General features: G+C 57.3%; 1 protein-coding gene across 1 annotated transcript; it reads left to right on the top strand.

Moving 5' to 3' along the window:
* The first annotated feature begins 7,129 nt into the window (after positions 1-7,129).
* On the top strand, positions 7,130-16,628 carry CDR2L (cerebellar degeneration related protein 2 like). Its single transcript, XM_040989436.1, has 5 exons — positions 7,130-7,205; positions 12,792-12,904; positions 13,417-13,565; positions 14,381-14,566; positions 15,685-16,628. The coding sequence occupies exons 1-5, from the start codon at positions 7,130-7,132 to the stop codon at positions 16,574-16,576; spliced, it is 1,416 nt and encodes a 471-aa protein (XP_040845370.1). The 3' UTR covers positions 16,577-16,628.
* The last annotated feature ends 3,458 nt before the right edge of the window (positions 16,629-20,086 follow it).

Below are 20,086 nucleotides of genomic sequence, written 5' to 3'. Positions count from 1 at the left end.
ATGATGTCATCAGCTGCCATTAAGTCATCCTGGCTGTTTGGAGAAAGATAGATAAAGACTTCAGGACCCAGGGCTGCTGCCTGGCAGGTGAAAACTGACAGGGCTAGCTCCCAGACAGCCACAGGTGGAATGATGAGTAAGAAAGCAGGTAGACCATTTAAACAACAAACAAATAAGGCAAAACAGGGCCTGGCGTGGTGCCCTAGCGGCTAAAGTCCTTACCTTGAACACACCAGGATCCCATAGAGCCACCAGTTCTAATCCCGGCAGGCCCACTTCCCACCCAGCTCCCTGTTTGTGGTCTGGGAAAGCAGTTGAGGACAGCCCAATGCTTTTGGGCCCTGCACCCACGTGGGAGACCCAGAAGAAATTCCTAGCTCCTGGCTTCAGATTGACTCAGCTTCAACTGTTGAAGTCACTTGGGAAGTGAATCATCAGACAAAAGATCTTCCTCTCTGTCTTTCCTCCTCTGTATATCTGCCTTTCCAATAAAAATAAATAAATATTTTTTTAAAAGAAAAAAATTAGACAAAACAATATTGATTTTCATTTGAAAGTCAGAATACCAGATAGTCATAATGGCCAAATGGAAGCCAGGGGCTTCATCCTCCCTGAGTGTCACGCGTCAGGGGCCCAAGCACTTGGGCTGTCCTCTGCTGCTTTCCTAGGCCATTAGCAAGGAGCTAGAGGGAAAGTGGGACAACCAAGACATGAGCCAGCACCCACATGGGCTCCTGGTATCATAGGGGGCAGCTTTTCCAGCTCTGCCACAGCACCAGTCCCTGCAGGTAGATTCTTGGACAGGGGTGTCAAACTGAAGGTGTGTGTTCCAGCTGTTCCAAACAGCCTCCCATAGCTGTCAATTGATTATGTTCACAGTTTCCAAGCATCAGCTTCACCAACAGCACAGCAGCGGCAGTGAAGACCAGAAAGACTGGGGCAGTGGTGACCTTGGGATGGCAGAGAGCCAATATCACCTGCAGGCTTCTTTGTGCACCTGTCTGGTGCCTGGGTTGAACAAAAGCCGGGCTCAGCTGTTACTCAAGACAGAAACCTGAACACATGCCCTCAGCATGGGGTCTGGCATCCTGCAGCAAGGACCCTGGGAGCACCCCCAAGCATGCACACGGAGCTCTGAGCCCTGCCCTTGCCCCCACCTCCACTCACAGGGGTCTTCCTGCTTTCCTCCAATCCCCTAGCTTCTTCCTCCCCTCGCCCGGGGGGTTTTGGAGCATATTCCCACCCTCCTCACCTTCTGCTTTATTATTTGTCTCAAATCCAGGAACTAGGTCAGTCTCTATCTTCGCATCCTCAGAGCTTAAACATCACTGGGCCCCACACAGGTGCTTACAGGTGCTTAAAGGGGAAATTAATACGGCTGCCTCCTGGGCTCCGGCTAGGATGATCAGAGCAGGTGGGCCGTCATGGAGATCCACCTCAGCCAATAGCAGCCACACCCTTTGACCAGTGCTTTGAGATCCACCTGTTAGTTCTTCTGGGAGATTTGCAGGTGGGACAGGTGGACCTGACCTGGGGCAAAGGGATGAAGGAACCTGTGAGGCTTGCCACAAGGAACCAGGGCCTGGGGTCTGGACACCAGTTCTCTAACGTCTGTCCAGTTTCCTTGTGCCAGCCAGAGCTCCTGCCCTCACGGACTTCTCAGCCCAGGTGGTGGGCCCTCATGCTGTGAGATGGCTGTGCAAAGAAGAACAGGACATCCTGGGCAGCCTGCAGCACCCACAGCTGCCTGGGGCTTCCCCACAGGTCTCTGCTTCCGCAGCTCAGCTCTGGCACCTTGGCCTTGGGCTCTAAGGCCTCCCTGACCAGAAAGACAAGAGGTTCTAGTCCCTCTCAGCACCAGGAACCAGCAAGGAGTAATGACATACAGCGACAACATAGGATCCCAGCAGCAGACACTAAAGGGGCTGGCAGGGGCTCTGAAAAATGAGAAGTCGGGGTCGGGGGGGCCCTTCCGGTCAGCATCCCAAAGGTGACTGCCCACCTCAGCCGCAGGGCTGAAACCAAGGACCAAGAAAGCCTTGGGAGGGGCCGCAACCCCACCTCACCCCACCTTCACCCCACCCTCACCCCACCCCAGGCCTGCGGGATCAGAGTGGGGGAGTGGCTGGACGCCAGACTCATTCAAATGCAGGGAGCGCCTGCAGGCCGCCTTAACGGAGGGGATGCAGGAGGCGAGGCTGCCAGTGCCCAGCTCTGGCCATCTCCCACCCTGCACCCCGCCCCCTGTCAGCGGACAGGGAGGGAGGCACCGCCTGCGAGCATGTGGGGACCTCATCGACCCCTATCTGAGAGGTTCAGTTAGTGAGGTCCGCCCACCTCCCCTCACCTCACTCCACCCTGCCCCGCCAGGACCCTCACGTCAGCGCCCGCCCCCGCTTGCCGTCATTTCCGGCCGGCCTCGGGCTGGGTGCGGAGGTGGAGGATCCAGACCCGAGTGGACAGTGATGTCCGCGGGCTGCGGATCCGTCCCGCCTTGGCGGCAGCACGGGGTCCTCACCGCGTGGCTCCAGCAAGGCGATCCACCATGGCCCAGGTGGCACCACGTTTTGATGCCTCGGACAAGGACACCCCAAAACAGGTTTCCTGGCTCAGAAATGGTTGGCTTACACTTGTCCTCCCTGGGCAGTGAATGAAACGGTCCCAGGGCGGGAGAGTGAGAAAGTTCCTTCTTGCAAAGCAGCTCTGACATTCCTCCCCCGCCAAGTTTTGCAGAAGGCACAGGGAGAGAGGCCTTACCTCCACAGCATACTCAGGTTCCCGACCCCAATCAGGCAGGCAGCCGGGATGGCCTGTGGTGCAGCAGGCGCCCCTCCCAGCTAACCCGCGGCTCCAGCTCATCTCTGCCCTGCGCAGTGGGACGAGGTAGTACCCCAACCCTAGCAGGCTCTGTGGTCAGCTGCAGCCCCACCACCCCCACCTTCCTGGGCCGCTTGCAGCTGGCATGGCCCTGTCCGACGCAAGGGCCCAGGATTGAGGCTCCAACGTCCTCCCACCCTGTTTCGGAGGTTATAGCTTCTCCTGTGCCCACTGGTTGGCCCTGCCAGGCAATGCTAAGGTAGCTGATGCATGGGAAGGGTGGCTACAGGAAAAAAGTGAGCAGAGCTGGGTGGAGGGATTGGTCAACATCATTTCATCATTTGGGTCAGCTTAGCTGCTGCCTTCTGGGAGGGCTGTCCTGAGTACCGACTCTAAACCACTCATCGGGGACCGGCATTTGGTGCAGCGGTTTGAGTTGCCCCTTGGGACACAGCATCTGGTGCCTGGGTTTGAGTCCCACCTCGGCTTTCCTGTTGCTGTGTATCCTGACAGGCAGCTCAAACATTTGGGTCCCTGCCACCTGTGTGGGAGACTCATGTAGTTCTGGGTTGCTAGCTTTGGCTTGGCCCAACCCTGGCTTGGTGGCACCTGGGCAGTGAATCTGCAATGGAAGATATCTCTCTGATTTTCAAATGATTCAAATTTTTTAAAAAATTGAACATTTATTAGAATCACAGAGTTACAAAGAGGAGAGACACAGAGAGAGGTCTTCCATCCACTGGTTCACTCTCCAAATAGCCGATATGGCCGGAGCTAAACCAATCTGAAGCTAGGAGCCAGGAGCTTCTTCCAGTTCTCCCATACAGAAGCAGGGGCCCGAGGACTTGCATTATCCCCCACTGCTCTCCCAGGCCACAAGCAGGAAGCTGGAGTGGAAGCGGAGCAGCCAGAACACAAACTGGCACCCATATGGAATGTTGAGCCACTGCACCACCCCCAAATTATTATTTTTTTCATTTTTAAGATGTATTTATTTTTGTTAGAGAGGCAGGTATACAAAGAGAAGGAGATACAAAGATCTTCTGTCCGATGATTCACTCCCGAAGTGTCCACAATGACCAGAGCTGAGCCGATCTGAATCCAGGAGCCAGGAGCTTCTTCTGGGTCTCCCATGTGGGTGCATTTGGGCCAACTGTCCTTGACTGCTTTCCCAGGCCACAAGCAGGAAACTGGATGGGAAGCGAGGCTGCCAGGATTAGAACTGACGCCCATGTGGAATTCTAGCGCGTTCAAGGTGAGGACTTTAGCCACTATGCTATCACACTGGGCCCTCAAATACTTTTTTTCTTTTTAATGTGGAGTTCTTGTGTGTCCTCCTTGCATAGGGGCCGTGATAATCCTCTCTCTGTTCTTTCAGTTTTAGTATGTAGGAACTTGGCAGAGTTCTTGGGAAAATGTCTGAGATAACGACACATGACGGGCTGGCGTCGTGCATAAGGCAGCCGCCCGGGGTGTCAGCATCCCACGTGTGCCCCAGCTCCACTTCTGATTCAGCGGGTGGGAGTACAGGTGAGGCAGTGCGGGCAGACAAGTCCAGGAAGCATTCTCTGACTGGGGTCTCCGGAAGGATGCAGCTCTTGCCTAGGTCTTAGCCAGCAGAGTCTGTGTTAGCCTTATAATCCGAGCTGCTATAAACCTGTGCTGCTTCAAGCCACGGACGGGCGGTGGGGGACTGATGCCAGAAGCAACAGGAAATCTACAGGATGAGCCTGCACTCAGTCCAGCACCTTTTGCTCAACACCTTCCTTCTCCTGTGCTTCCAGTGTGGGCTGCCAGGAACCTTCCAGCACCTGCTTTGGCGTTCACATGTGGCCATGTGTGCACACCCACGGGTATGGGAGGAACGGCTGGAGGTCAACTACATGGAATGAATGTTGTGATGCACCCCTGCCACTCCGTCACCAGGTGGACTCCCCACGGCTGCTGGGGGGCTGGTCCTCAGCTGAAAGGCCTCGCCGAGTTTTAAGCTTAGCTGAAAAGAATTCCTTTGGCCCAGGACACACACACTTCCCAGGAGCTGACTGCATCTGTGTGGTGAGTGAGTGTCAGAAGGAGAGGAGGGAGATAAAAGGGCCCTTCTCCCCCGCTCCTTGGCGTCACTCTGAAGAGTTACCCCAAACTCAGAGCTCTTTCGGGGTCAGGAGAGACCTCTGTTAAGGCTCTAGGCTCAACTTCACTTCTCCCCCTGCCCAATCCTGCCTTCTGCCCTGCCAGGGCTCCCAGTCACGTTCCCCATACTAAGCTGGGTCTGAGCCCTGCTGTGTGCTGGTGCAGGCTACGGCAGCCACGCACAGCCACGGGGGCACTACAAGGCTTCCCCAGGGTAGCTGCCCTGACATTCACCCCCCACGTTTTTGCTGTTGTTGTTTTAAAGATTTATTTATTTTTAAAAAGATTTATTTTTTACAAGTCAGATATGCAGACAGGAGGAGAGACAGAGAGGAAGATCTTCCATCCCTGGCTCACTCCCCAAATGAGCACAATGGCCAGTGCTGTACCAATCCGAAGCCAGGAGCCAGGAACTTCCTCCAGGTCTCCCACAGGGGTTCAGGTTCCCAAGGCTTTGGGCCGTCCTTAACTGCTTTTCTAGGCCACAAGCAGGGAGCTGGATGGGGAGTGGGGCTGCTGGGATTAGAACTGGTGCCCATATGGGGTTCTAGCACGTTCAAGACAAGGACTTTAGCCGCTACGTCACCATGCCAGGCCCAGATTTATTTTTTTTACTGGAAAGGTAGATTTTATAGAGGGACAGAGATGATTTTCCATTCTCTGGTTCACTGCCCAAATGGCCACGGCAGCCGGAGCTGAGCTGATCAGAAGCCGGGAACCAGGAGCTTCTGGGTCTGCCGTGTGGGTGCAGGGTCCCAAGGACCTGGCCCATCCTCTGTTGCTCTCGCAGGCTCATTAGCAGGAAGCTGGATGGGGAGTGGGGCAGCCAGGTCTCCGACCAGTGCCTACATGGAAGGTTGGCATTTGCTCTCCACACCGCAGTGTCAGCCCCTGGTCAAGTCTTTTACCTACTTTTCTACTGGTTTGATTGCTTTTTCCCTAAGGATTTTCAGGTGTTCTTTTAGATGCAAGTTCTTGGTCTGATGTTTGGCAGCATACATTCAGAGCAGCATAACTCAGTGCCTCCACAGTGCGAGCACAGAATGGGTCCCAATGAAAACAAGTTACTGGGGCCGACATCGTGGCACAATGGGCTAAGCCTCTGCCTGTGGTGCTGTAGTTGGAGTTCCAGCTGCTCCATTTCTAATCTAGCTTCCTACTAATGTATATGGGAGGGGAAGCAGTGGAAGACAGCTAAAGTGCTTGGGTCCCTGTATGCACCCATGTGGGAGACCCAGAAGAAGCTCCAGGTTCCTGGCTTCAAATTGGTCCAACTCTGGCCGTTTTTGAGGAGTGAACCAGTGGATGGAAGATCTCTCTCACTCTCTGGGTCTCTCCTCTCTGTAAATATGTCTTTCAAGTAAATATATAAACAATTTTTAAAACTCTGAGCTTCTTAAAATGCATTTATTCACCGACAGCCAATGGAACTTCTCAGTGGGCCAGCCTGTTCCAAGTACTGAGGACCTCGCTGTGAAGAACGGAAAAGTCCTAGCTTCTAGGAGATCTCCAAGGAGCGATAACTCCAGGGAAACAGAATAATCTCGAAGCAGCCAGACGTCCATTGCACTGCTGAAGTCGGACGTGGAAGCCAGGAGAACCTGCGACTTGAGCCAGCAATTCCCAGGGCCAAGCTCCAGGGAGGCCCCGCCCCCGGGCCCGCCCCCGTCTTTGCATGCGCCTCCCGATTGGCCGCCGCCGCCGGGCCCCGCCCCCCGGCGCGGGCAGCTGGGGAAGCAGCTCGGGAAGCCGCGGGCGGGCCAAGATGCAGCGGCGGCTCCGGGTGTCGCGGGGCGCGCGGCGGGCATCGCGGGCAGGAGCCAGGCGGGGTGCGCCCCGAAGGGCCCCCGTGCAGCCCTAGCGGCCCGCACCCGGCGGCGGCGCCCAGCCCCGCCTGCCCTCGGCCCGCCCGCTGTCCCCACCCCTGCAGCCTTTTGTGCAGACGTCGCCTAGAGCCCGGGCTCCGCGGGACCCCCCGGTGCGGGGGTTGGGGGTCCGACCCCAAGGGACGCCCGGCTCGCGACCGATGGCGAGAGGGCGTGGCGCGGTCCGGGACGCTGCAGCCCGAGTCGGCCACACGGGAGGGCCGCGCCGACTCCGCCGCATTGTCCCGGGCCCTGCGCGCCGGCCCTGAGCCGCGCCACCACAGTGCGCGCCCACCCGCAACCACCTCTGCGAGGCCATGCGGAGAGCCGCGGGGATGGAAGACTTTCCCGCAGAGGAGGAGCCCTGGTATGACCCGCAGGACCTGGAGCAGGGTGAGCGCGGGGACGCCGGCTGCCACTCCATTGTTGGGCGGGATCACTCGGCGGAGGGCTGGACGCCCGATTCCGAGGAGGAGAGACTGGGACCATGCAGACCCGCCCCGGGGCCCGGGAGACCTGCTGTTGTGGTGTGGACGGGGAGGTCGTCCTGTCGTCGAGGCCACGGGGTGTCCATCCCCCTCCCGAGCATCAGGGGCGGCAGTCGCCCGGGTGCCGTGCGATGGCTGGGGGGACAAGAGCAGGGCGAGTACCGGCGCCCCAGAGGTGGCTCCTTCCTGGGAGGGTGGGGTGTGTGTGGAGCGGAAAGTCGCCTCGCTCCAGATCCAGGCGCCCGCGTGCCTGCCAGGACTCCCGGAAAGTTTCCCCAACTCGCTTCCCGTTTACACCGAGAGCAGGGGGAGAAGCAGGCAGTGCAAGCTGCAGGCTGCCTTTTGAGGGGCTCCTTGACCTCTCTGTGGGCTCACGGGGAGCCAGAGGGGCAAGTGGCATCTTTGGGGACTGGCGACAGTGGGCTTGGATCTGGAACCATCTCTGCCCCTGGTTTGGAGGACAGAGAGGGCGGCTGGAAAGGGGTCAGGAGCCGGTGATGAGGTGGCCCAAGTGACATCACTGGGAGTGGGGGGTGGGGCATGGGACAGGAAGGAGGGCTGAGAGGGTCGGGCCAAGGCCCGCTAAGACTTGAGTCACGTTCTCCCTCTCCTTACCCTCTCCCCGACCCGCTTGCCACATCCTTGAATGGCCGCAGGTAGAGGGGACAAGGAGATACGCCCCAAGGAGAGGTGACCTTCCCATGGTCAGCAGCAAGCCTGAGGGTGTGGGCATGAGGTTGGTGCGGCGGTGGCATTGTGCCCCGTCTCTCATCTGCCGAGCCTGGGCGTTCTGGCCTGCACTGACCCTGGAATCTTTGTCTTCTGGCCCTGACCCACTTCCCCGCCCAGCCAAGATCCACAGACAGATGAGGCTGCATTGTCAGAGCACTAGCTTAGCAGGAGTCTCCAGAGAACCAGTGCCAGTCTGAGCGGGGGGATGGGGAGAAATGGGGTGGGGGTACCAGGACAGACTGCCAAAAGCTCTGTGCTTTGTACCGCATCCTTAGCACCCCTGCCTGGAGCAAGTTGACCCACACGGGCTGGGACAAGCCCCTCCTCTATCCTTGACACACCCTCCAATTTATCCCCACCCAGCACCTCTGGGACCCCACCATCCTGAGATCCGATTGTGGTCCTGGCTCTGGCTCCCTAGGTTTCCCTGGGTAAGTGAAGGAGGCTAACATGTAACTGAGGGCAGGTGATACAGTGTTACCAGCATGGGAAGCAGTAAAGAGGACTTCCTGAAAGAGATGGGCTTAGAAGGAAAAATTGGCCCCTGGGGAGGCAGAGGCTGAACTTGTTACCCTGTCATTGAAGTCCTCTTCTGCCGATGAAGGCTTTGGTACCATGCCCAACCCAGATGTGGCCAGAAGAGGGATGTAGGTAGGGTGGGAGTTGTGGGCAGCTTCCTGAGAGGGAGAGGTGTCCGGTGAGATTGGGGGGGGGGCTGGGTGGCCCAGTTCTGAGGCTGTGCTGCAGGTGGTTCCCGCAGGCCCCTGCTGGTGTGTGAGACAGGAGCATCTCAGAGGTCGGACTGGGTGGCCACTTGCTGCCATGGGGCCTGGGCTCCACTCTCCAAACATGTCATACCCCCAAGACAGAAATGGGATGGAACTAACAGCTGTGCCAGAGTGTGAGGGGTTGGCAGCTGCTAGGGGCCAGTGATAGTGAGAAAGGTTCATGCCAAGATCCCTGGGAGCTGGCACCATCCCCACCCTGCCCCAGGCAAGGGTAGACTAAGATTCCAGGGAGAAGGACCGGATACTGGGACTGGGGCTTGGAGCCACACGGATGTGGGCAGTGGAGCGTGGGCCAAGATCAGCCACAGTGAGGGTCAGATGCCCATTCAGCCTCCTTCCCTGCACTGAACCCCCAGGTTCTCTCCTGCACGGCTCTCCCCTAGCTGCCTCCTAAGGGCCCAGCTAGGGCTCTGCCATCCACATCTGTGCTGGGGAGAGGCATTGGCCTCACCTCCCAGGGTGCCCAGGGTGCCCAGGGTGGAGATGCCATCTGTGATGTCACTCTCCCTGGGACGGACGAGGTTCCAGATGTGCTCTGTGTGGCCAGCGCCCTGCCCCTACTGAAATGGAAAAGTCCTGCCTCCCTCCTTCCCTCCCTCACCCAGGGCAGGATTGGCAGGCCCTCTAGGCACCACTTTGCAGGCCGAGGTCTGACTGCTGAGGCATGCATTTGCAGGCACCTGCCCAGATGACCTTGAGCCCTCCCCCTTAGGGCAGGCATGGGAGGGAGAGCTGGCCTTCCTCCACCCTGTGACCCCAAAGGCAACTTGACCTGGTTCTGTGGACTGGTTCCTGGCCTTCGTGCCCTGGAGGCTGTGTGTGGTTCTGTCCATCATCCCTGCCCTGCCTGGTGTTCAGCCTGTCCCCCACCTGGACACACCATTCCCTCTGCCTGCACCTCTCTTCCCCGTGCCAGGCCCCTTCTTGCCTCTCTGCTGTGAAGGTTGCATTCCATTAGCTCTAGCCAATAGGGGCGGTGGGGTTCGGAGGTTTCTTTCCAAAGATACCCCTCAGGCCCAGCTACCCCCACCTCTGCTCCTCCTCAGGCCTCTGGGCCATTGCGAAGCCCCCCTGCAGGAGCTCCCAGAAAATCCTAGGGTCCAGGCAGGGCAGGTAGCAGGCTAGACCCAGTGCCTCTCCTGGCTGGGTCCAGTGTGACCCATTGCCCTGGCCACTCAGCCTCCCTATGCTCCCAGGCCTGGGTCCTCTGAGGCAGAAGTGGACACCACCCCTCTCTCCTGCGAGTCTCCTAGCACTGGCTCCTTTTAGTCCCCAGTTCTCAGCTTCTAGATTCTTCCTGTGAGTATTCCTGGCAGCTCTGACCAGCTGAGCTTGCATTGTGGTCCACTCTCCTTGAAATGGCCCAAGATTCTTCTCCCTTCACTTGCCAGTGGCTTCCTTGGCCTTCCTCCCCAGCATCCCTGCATCTGCATGGCCAGGTCCCTCCCTGTGCAAGGCCCTGCAGCCTGAGGGCTGGCACAGGGACCCCAGCCCAGACACTCATATGAAGGAGGACCAGGATGTGGCCATGCTCTGGCACTGTGGCCTTGGATTGTGGTGAGGTTCTGTGCCAGCCACCTACATGGAATGCATCCTCTGACGCCACTGTAGGATGTGGCATCTGCCTAAGTTCCCCAGGCAGGGCACACTCAGGAGGCGACCCTCAGTCCTTCCACCTTGCACCTGAACAATCGGGTCCTATTGACACGTTCAGGGATCCAGAGAAAGGCCTCCATTTGGTGAGGTCATCACAACCCAAGCTGGGCCTGCCAGGCTCCCACGCAGTGTCACACATAGCCCTAGTCCCCCAGGATGCATGTCCCAACTTAAGGTTAATCAGTTCCTATAGCAAGCAGCCTCGTTGCCTTACCAAGTGTATGTCCAGTAACTTGTTTTTCTTGGCACCCTCTTGGACAAGTTCATTGCTCAAGGCTGTGATTTCTGGCTTTGAACTTGGAGTTGGTTCCAAGTTAGGGGCCAAGGTAGGGGTTGGGAAAGTGGTTTCTGTCTGCCCAGCCTGGGTTTGTAGCATCCTCGCTTTGGGGTTAAGGGGCATCTTTGTACCACAACCCCCCTGTCCAGGTGACACCTGGACCCAGGACCCTCCCCTGGCTCTGGCTGGTCCAATACCTCTGGGCGTGAGGGCAGAGCCAGATCAGCTCTTGGCCGGCAGTGTGGCCTGTGGTCCAGGCCTGGTCAGGTGCTTTGAGCTTTCATCAGGGTCAGTCTTGCCTCCTGCTTGGCTGAAAGCAAGCCCGGGAGGCTCTGCCTGGGCCTGCCCACCAGGAGGTCTGCCCACCAAGAGGCCTGCTGACCAGAACCAGCCTGAGGGGACAGCCCCCAGCTCCACCAGGCAGCCAGGGGCCTTAGAATTATCCTCCCAGGGCCTGAAAGGGAAAGCCAGTTCTTTAAGAACTGGATCTCTGGATGGTCCGCTGGTGTGCCCTCCCCCACCCGGTGGGTTTGCCTGTAGGCGTCCGGGTGCGGTGGATCCACAGCATCTGACGGTGAGTCAGCCTCCAGTAAGTGTCCCAAGGAAACAGGTAGTGACGTGCATGAAGGTTTTATGTGCCCAACTTGACAGCAGTCTCGGGTTCTTTTTTTTTTTTTAAGATTTATTTATTTTTATCTGAGAGGCAGATTTTACAGAGAGAAGGAGTAACAGAAAGATCTTACAGCCACTGGTTCACTCTTCAAGTGGCTGCAACAGCCAGAGCTGAGCCGATCCAAAACCAGGAACCAGGAGCTTCTTCCGGGTCTCCCACACGGGTGCAGGGTCCCAAGGCTTTGGGCCGTCCTCCACTGCTTTCTGAGGCCACAAGCAGGGAGCTGGATGGGAAGTGGAGCAGCCGGGGCACAAACTGGCACCCATATGGATCCCTGCGCATGCAAGGCAAGGACTTATTTTAGCCACTAGGCAATCTGATTTTAAAAGAGAAGAATTTGGAAATCGTTCTAGATCTCCCCTTCCCCACATCTGAACTATAAATGGAATAAGGACTGTTTGAGGTGGTTTCTTAGAGACTTGTACTCAGTAGGGTGCTCTACCGGGGGACACCAGCCCCCTTTTGCACCTGGAGGTCTGTGTGACACAGAAGACCACTTGTGTCTGTCACTGGAGGACACGAAGGGTGAAGAAACATGATCCGGTTTGGCACTGAATGTTGCCTTTTACCTCAAGGCTATCAGGATGCCTGCAGTGCTTTTCTCTGCAGTGTCTCCTCCCCGAGTAGGCCCCTTCTCTCTCACACACAGCATGGTTTATTTCCCTGAATGCAATGACATCCTACTTTTTTAAAATAATAAATTCATTTTATTTTTGATGATATTTACATCATTGAGAAGGATTCATACCCATGTGGGCCACCGATTAGGGTGGGAAGGGTCAAGGAGATATTATACTTTCAAAACCATTTCAGGCCCCATTCATTTCTCCTTACAATTCCTGGGGATGGATCTAAGATGATATAGAAGGTATCATTTTAAGTTCTTCTTCTTTTTTTAAAGATTCATTTATTTATTTGAAAGACAGATTAACAGAGATTTTCCTTTTTCTGGATCACTCTCCATATGACCAAAGTGGCCCAGGGCTGGACCAGATCTTTCTTGTGGGTGGCACGGGCCAGAGGACTTGGGGATCTTTCACTGCTCTCTCAGGCACATCAGCATGGAGCTGGATCAGAAGTGCAGCAGCCAGGACTTGAACCATTGCCCACAAGGGATGCCGGCATCACAGGTGGTGGCTTACCTTGCTATGCCATAGCACCAGCCCAGAGAGGGTAGCTCTTGAGCACAGATTTGATGGAGGCAAGGAAGTGAATGCTGGGAGGGTTCAAACAGAAAAGCTGGCCATGCCAAGACTGAATTCCCAGAGCTGCCCCGGGGTCTCCGTGTTGGTGGGATCACTGAGGCGCCCAGACAGAATGAGGACTTGGAGCAGTAACCGGGCTTTCCGCACCCTCCCCCTGCAGACTTACACCTGGCTGCAGAGCTGGGGAAGACCCTGCTGGAGAGGAACAAGGAGCTGGAGGAATCTCTGCAGCAGATGTACGCCACCAACGAAGAGCAGGTGCAGGAGATTGAGGTGAGGCGTCCCGGGTCCCAGCAGCCGCATGCACTGCACAGCCTGCACAACTGTCCCAGGCGACCCGATCGTACCACCGAGGGCACTTCAAAAACAAGAACATTCCTCAAGGCAAACCTGTCCTTAAAGGTGCTGGGGGTCCAGATGTGAAGACACAATGCAGCATGCATCCCTATTTCCCAACAAAAGATGGACTCCCAGTGAAAATGTTGGACAAAAAAAGTGTTGGACATATCTAGACAATGGGATGATGGATTGTCTGACATTGTCTGTACCAGCAATGTCGGGGCACACCTCAGTAGCAGACTGATGGCATTGTAACTCCTTATGAAGAAATGTGACAATATGGGAAAAATCAGTCTGGAGGGTAGATTGGGAGCAGGGGAATCCCAGACTATACAGAATTGTATGATAAAATTCAAAATTTAAAAAGGTGGTAGGGGAAGACATAAGCCCCCTCCCCCACTGCAAAGGGTACAGAAACCTCACCCTACCCCCTTCCCCACCCCCAGTACCTGACCAAGCAGCTGGATACACTGAGGCACGTCAACGAACAGCACGCCAAAGTGTATGAGCAGCTGGATGTCACTGCGCGGGACCTGGAGCTGAACAACCAGAAGCTGGTGGTGGAGAGTAAGGCTGCCCAGCAGAAGATCCACGGGTAAGGGCCAGGCTGCGGGCAGGGCAGGGGGCGTGTGCACGACGGCCAGGCGGGAGTGGGGTGACCTGCACACTGCTGCAAGTACCCGAGATGGTACCACCCTCCCCATTGCGCCCAACACCCAGCCCACCACCCCTGTTCTACTTTGTTGCTCCTAAACTTTTATTTATTTAGTTGAATGGCAGAGTTAAAGAGAGAGGTCTTCCATGTGCTTGGCTCACTCCCCAAATGGTTCTGTTGGCCAGAGCTGGGCTGGGCGGAAACCAGGAGCCTGGAACTCTGTCCGGGTCTCCCTCATGAGTGTGGAGGCCCAAACGCTGGGGCCACCGTCCTCTGTTTTTCCTAAGCACACGAGCAGGGAGTTGGTTTGGAATTTGCTCAGCTGAGATTAGAACATGGCACTCCTGTGGGACACTGACATTGCGGTTAGCAGCTTAACCCACTGCACGACAGTACTGGCCCCCCACAACCCTTAGGTTAGCACCAGCATAGCAGGCTGAGTTTGGGGTGCTGGTGATATAATGAGGACACACACACTGCAGTCTGAGGCGGGGGGAGGCCACCATGCAGGTTTTACTGCAGCACGGGACGAGCTGTGGTAGAGCAGTACTCAAGGGGCTGGGTGGCCCAGGAGGAGTGACCAGCTCAGCTAGGGAGGTCTGGGATGAGATGGGTCCTGGGGCTGGCAGGGCGTGTCCATGTGGCTTCAGCCCCAGGCAGTGCGACTTAGAGCCAGAGCTTCAGGGAGGAGGGCTGGCCCTGTCTCCTGGTACCTCCTCCCACGTGTGTTCCCCTATCCCCATTCCCATCCTCAGGCTGACGGAGACCATCGAGCGCCTGCAGGCCCAGGTGGAGGAGCTGCAGGCTCAGGTGGAGGAGCTGCAGGCCCAGGTGGAGCAGCTGCGGGACCTGGAGCAGCTGCGGGTACGCCAGGAGAAGCGGGAGCGCAGGCGTACCATCCACACCTTCCCCTGCTTCAAGGAGCTCTGCACCAGTCCCAGGTAGGTCCCAGCGGCCAGGGAGGAGGGCGTGGGTGGGCAGCAGGCAGCTAGGAAGGAAGGAGTGAGCGGGCAGCAGGAGGGAACTAGAGTCAGTGCACAGTCCAGGCTAGGAGAGGGACTGTTCTAGCAACGGCCTCAGCACTGGTGTTTATACCACTCTGCTGATGTCATTCTCATGTGGTACCCAGAGGTGTGTTCTATCATGTCCATGTCTCAGGTGAGGCTCCAAGGGTGTCTTAGCCGAGGTCACCTTTTCCTTTTATTTTTTTAAAGATTTAGTTGGGACTGGCACTGTGGCATACCAGGTAAAAGCCATCACTGGCGGCGCCATCATCCTGATCCAGCTTCCTGTGGATACACCTGGGAAGGCAGTGGAAGATGGTCCCATGGCAGGGCTCCCGACTCCTGGCTCTGGACCTGCCCAGCTCCAGGCATTGCAGTTATTTGGGGAGTGAACCAGCAGATGGAAAATCTGTGTGCTGGTTCACTCCCTAAATATTCACAACAGCCCAGGCTGGGCCACGTTAAAGCAAGGGGCCAGGAGCTTCCCCCGGATCTCCCACATGGGGTTGAAACCCAAGCACTTGGCCATCTGCTGCTACCTCCCAGGCACATTAGCAGGAAGCTGGATTGAAACTACAGAGCAACCCGGAATTGAACCAACGCTCCTATAAGAAGCAGTTTCCCACCCAGTTTAACTGGCAGGGAGGTTAGAGGGCAAGGCATAGGGAAGCCACCTGGTACACAGGGTTGCAACCAAAGAGAACAGCTACTACCTGGGCTGCAAGGGGTCAGGGCAGGGAAGTGATGGATGCTTAGAAGGGAAAGAGGGGGCTTTCCAGACAACACTAACCAGTAAGGAGTTGGGGAGGGAGGCATGCACGATGCACCCCTCCTCCCCCTCGCTCCCACCTGGAGCTTCTTGCCTGCACCTCCCATTTCTGGGCTCAGCTGCTACATGTGTAAGACCCTGGCCAAGACCACCTGTGCTCACTGGCCTAATCTAGGGCTCACTGGGCCCTAGAGTAAAGCGGGCATCTGGAGAGGGGCAGACAGAGGACAAGAGAGATGCAGCCTATCAGAGGCCATGACCTCTGCCCTCTGCCACGGCGCCCCAGGTGTGAAGATGCCATCCGCCTGCACAGCTCCTCCCTGGAGCTAGGCCCGCGGCCCCTGGAGCAGGAGAACAAGCAGCTGCAGACCTTGGTCGGGGTGCTGCGGTCGCAGGTGAGCCAGGAACGGCAGCGCAAGGAGCGGGCGGAGCGCGAGTACACGGCCGTTCTGCACGAGTATGCAGAGCTCGAGCGGCAGCTGGGCGACATGGAGAGCTGCCGCCTGCGCGTGCAGGAGCTGGAGGCCGAGCTGCTGGAGCTGCAGCAGATGAAGCAAGCCAAGACCTACCTGCTGGGCCGGGAGGACCACCTGGCCGAGGCCCTGCTCGCACCCCTCACCCAGGCCCCTGAGGCGGACGACCCTCAGCTGGGCAGCGAGGACGACTCGGGCATCCAGGATGGTGTCTCGTCGTCACCACCGACGCCAGGTCACGCCGTGCGCAAGAGCTGCAGTGACACGGCACTCAACGCCATTGTGGCCAAAGACCCAGCCAGCCGGCACGTGGGCAACCTGACGCTGCACGCCCACAGCGTGCGTAAACGCGGCATGTCCATCCTGCGCGAGGTGGACGAGCAGTACCACGCTCTCCTGGAGAAGTACGAGGAGCTGCTGAGCAAGTGCCGGCAGCACGGGGCTGGGGTGCGGCATACCGGCGTGCAGACCTCGCGACCCATCTCCCGGGACAGCTCGTGGAGGGACCTGCTCGGGAGTGAGGAGGGCCTTGGGGAGGCCAAGGCCGGCGAGAAGAGCCTGAGCCAGCACGTGGAGGCAGTGGACAAGCGGCTGGAGCAGAGCCAACCTGAGTACAAGGCGCTTTTCAAGGAGATCTTCTCCAGGATCCAGAAAACCAAGGCGGACATCAATGCCACCAAACTCAAGACTCAGAGCACCAAGTGACCCTCCCTCCTCCTTCCCCACCCCCACTATGGGCCTCCTGCTGCCTCCAGAAAGAGAGAGAGCAATATATGAGAGTTGGTGGCCATATTGTCTGGAGCCACCTCCATGTGGAGCTGGCCAGCCTGCTCTGCCTCGGATGACCCTGTTCAATTTCAAAGCCAAATGTCCCCCTTCCTCCCCCACCCTGGGTGGCGGGGCAGGAGGGGGCAGAGGGGACTCCCAAGCTCCCCTTGCTCTGGCTTCCTGACCCTGGATCTCCCCCTGAGATGGGGTGTGGGCCCAGCTTCTAAAGCCATTCTGTCTTGGTTGGCTCTTTTTTCTTTCCAAATTTCAGTTTTTCTGAGATTCCCAAGGCAAGGTTTCTCATTGACCCCTTGCTACAACTGGAAACACTTGAAAGTGTCCTCAGAGCCGGCCATGGCAGGTTCTGGGCTCTCTGGGACCACCCCACTGCTTCTTACCAGGCATGCCTCACCACCAGTCCCCTAGTGCCAACTGCTCGCCCCAGGGGCTTGAGCAGGTCCCCCTTGGCTGCCATCCCCTTTCTTGTCCAGGACCCTCCGCCCACCACAGATCTGTAGCCAATCAGAGGATGGAGTCTTGGGGCCAGGCCCGGACCAGACTTGCCCCAGAAACACCTTCTGGGCAATAAGCCTTCTGGGGGGCCTGGTGTGGGGAGCCCCCGCTGGTCTGCACTCTGCCTCTGCCTCCTACTCTGCACCTGCTCCCCATCTCAGGGACCATGACGTCTCATTCACTCCACACTCCCCACAGGCCCACCCTGGCACAGGTCCCAGCTCCAGGATGTCGTTCTGGGCAGATGCCACCAGCCAGCGGGCCCAGTGTCCACCCTTGACCCCCCTTCACTGGAGACTGCCCAAGATCCCCACTCTGCATTGAATTAGGACAGCGAGGCAGGCAAAGACCATGTTTCCTGCCTTCCTGTCCTGTGTGTGGGGTGTTTTGAGGACCTAAGAGAGTCCAGGGTTCCATCTTTGGTTTAAGGTGTCACAGAGTGAAGCTTCAACTAGAAGATGCCCTGGGCCATCCTTCGGGGCTCCCAGTTCTTTGGCTGCCTTTCCTGAAGCCCTGAGGGTCACAAGAGCCCCACAGTGGCCCTCAAGAGCAGCAGACCCCACTGGGAAACTTCATGCCTTATTTATTTCTAATGGATAATGGGGTCTTCCCAACACGCATGCCCGACCTCCCTGGAGCTACCAACCTGCCCCTCCAGGAGGCACTGTGATGTGAGCTGGCACTTGGCTCAGATCCATTGGACGTTTTGTCGCTGAGGGAAGGAGAGCTCCTGGCCTTCCCCCCATGTCTCCGTCGGAGAGGGAATGGGGAAGAGTTCCGGTCCATTGGCTCCCCGGTTCTGTAGCAACCACTGAGTAGCATCACTGTTAAAGTATACATGAGAGATATATTTACAAATGCTTTATTCTCTTCTTTAATAAAAAAAACGCACCAGTCTTCTAAAAGCAGAAATGGCTTCTGTGTATTTTGTCTGACTGCCTTGCTTCCCATGCACCTGCCGGGAGGCCAGGGGGTCCTGGGTCCACTTCCGTGGCTCTCCACATCATGCTGAGGCTGCTCAGGCCTGGGTTCTCAGTGTCTCTCTCCTCACTTCCCTGGCAGTGGTACCAGACAGCTCCAAATGCTAGGAGGTGCTAGGAGGAGTCTTGTGTGCCAGCTACACCAGTGGGGCTGGGAATGCTGCATTGAGTGCAGCAGACAGGACCCCCACTCTCTTGGAGCTTAGGTTACAACATGGGAGGGGGGTCCTGGGAGGCCCCTCCAAACAGTAACCACCTTGAAAAACAATGAAGCCAAAGGTGGTGCCACGGAAAGGGGAGGCGAGTTCTGAACCACCTTACAGATGCCCAGTGCTGATGGGGCGCTGAGGGTGGCGAGGGAAGGAAAGCATGTCTGGACCAAGCCGTTCCTGGGGCTGGGAGTGGATAGTGTTCACGAGTGGCAGGTCAAGGGGGAAACCCTGGCGGGAGCAGCTCCCACTGGTGTAAGAACCCAGCCATGACCCCAAAGACTCAGCGGGAGGTCTCCAAAGTGTAAGAAGCCACTACAGGGCACTCTGGAACAGTGTTGGTCTTCTGGGCAGCTACATGGAGGGTGAATAGTAGAGGAAGGGACAGTAATGGGATCCAGCCCAGCTACTGAGACCCTGAGGGAGGGAGAGGGACCCACCTGCTGGAGACACAGGTGAGCCTTTCGCCCCCAAATGACAAAAGAGCCAGCTCTCGGTGCTTCCAAGCAGGAACCGCACGCCTCTCTTCCAGATCCTTGGAGACCCTCAGAACCCAGCCCTTCCACGAGAGAGGCCACCTCCCCCACAGTTTGTAGTGGGAGTGGGGATTCCTGGAGGAGACCACCTGGCTCCATCCTGGCCTTGAAGGGAGAGTCCACCATGGGGCTGGGGCAGCCTCTGTGCTCCATCTGCCCCTGGGCATAGGCTTAGGGGAAAGCCAGCCTCCACCAATGGCCTTTGTAAGGGGGTGGTGTTCCCGCTCTGTTGTGATCTGTATCCTGTGAGCTGGAGAGCAATGCTGTCCATGACCAGTCCTCCAGCCACCTGCCTCCTCAGCTGCCAAGCTGCCTCTTCTACCAGCCCCATCATACTGTCCTCACCCAGCTGGGCTTTCTCGGTCACCTGCCCCTCCACCCTCAAGGCCGAAGTCACAGACACTGGGGTGAAGAGAATCAACCAGCACACTTTGTCCACCCCACAATCCCTGGAGGCTAAGAGCTCTTCCTCCCCCTCTCCCCAGGGCTGTGTCTTCAGGGCACTGGGCACCTAAGGGGATGGGGTGCAACGGGGATACCTTTCAGAAAGTTACAGCTAGCTTGGCCTCCTGACTGGTGCTGCCATCCCCTTAGAGAAAGGTGAGAAAAAAGGTCTGGAATGGAGCTGGTCAACTGCCCACCTAGGGCTGCGGAGAGAAACAGAGAATGCTCGCGTGTCACGGGGACTCGAAGCAGACGCCCTCAGCAAGCGGCTCATCCCCAAGAAGTAGGGTCCTAGGGGTTTCTAACTCAAGTCACAGAATCTCACTCAGCCAGGCCACCAGCACGTCTCCAGCTCATGGCGGCTGTCTAAGAAAGGGCAGTTCTGCCTATCCACAAGCTCTTTCATTCCTCCCTTCCCCTTCCTCCTGCCCTCCCCGCCAATGTTCTTGCTTGGCAAAGGCAGCTGACTTCAGTGTCCCCCTTTTTAGGGGAGCAGGCAGCCCGTCTGCAGTAGGTGAGAGCAGCCTGCGGGTCATCCCCTCTCCAGCTCCCTCTCCCCTCTCCCTACACTCCTCTCCCCCAATCCAGGCCACCAGATGGCCTGGGCAGGCTGTTTCATTTGGAGCCTTGGAAACCTGCAGCTTTCTTTTCCTATCCCCTGGGTGAAGTGCAGCCTGACAACGCCAGGGACTAGTCCCGACTTTATTATTTCTGAGCTCGCAGCCCTTGACCTGAGTGCCTGCCAGGCTTTGCTCCCCAGAGCAG

This window comes from Ochotona curzoniae, unplaced genomic scaffold (assembly GCF_017591425.1).
Source record: "Ochotona curzoniae isolate NIBS_2020 unplaced genomic scaffold, NIBS_Ocur_1.0 contig_523, whole genome shotgun sequence".
NCBI classification, from domain to species: Eukaryota; Metazoa; Chordata; class Mammalia; order Lagomorpha; family Ochotonidae; genus Ochotona; species Ochotona curzoniae.
Note: the sequence above shows the minus strand (reverse complement) of the source record. Positions and strands in the feature narration are given on the sequence as shown.

Bases quoted from the DNA above. Each gene is read 5' to 3' on its own strand.
- CDR2L (XM_040989436.1), top strand. From the start codon at position 7,130: ATGCGGAGAGCCGCGGGGATGGAAGACTTTCCCGCAGAGGAGGAGCCC. The intron at 12,905-13,416 runs GTGAGGCGTCCC...CCCCACCCCCAG, and splicing joins AGCAGGTGCAGGAGATTGAG to TACCTGACCAAGCAGCTGGA. The intron at 13,566-14,380 runs GTAAGGGCCAGG...TCCCATCCTCAG, and splicing joins GCCCAGCAGAAGATCCACGG to GCTGACGGAGACCATCGAGC.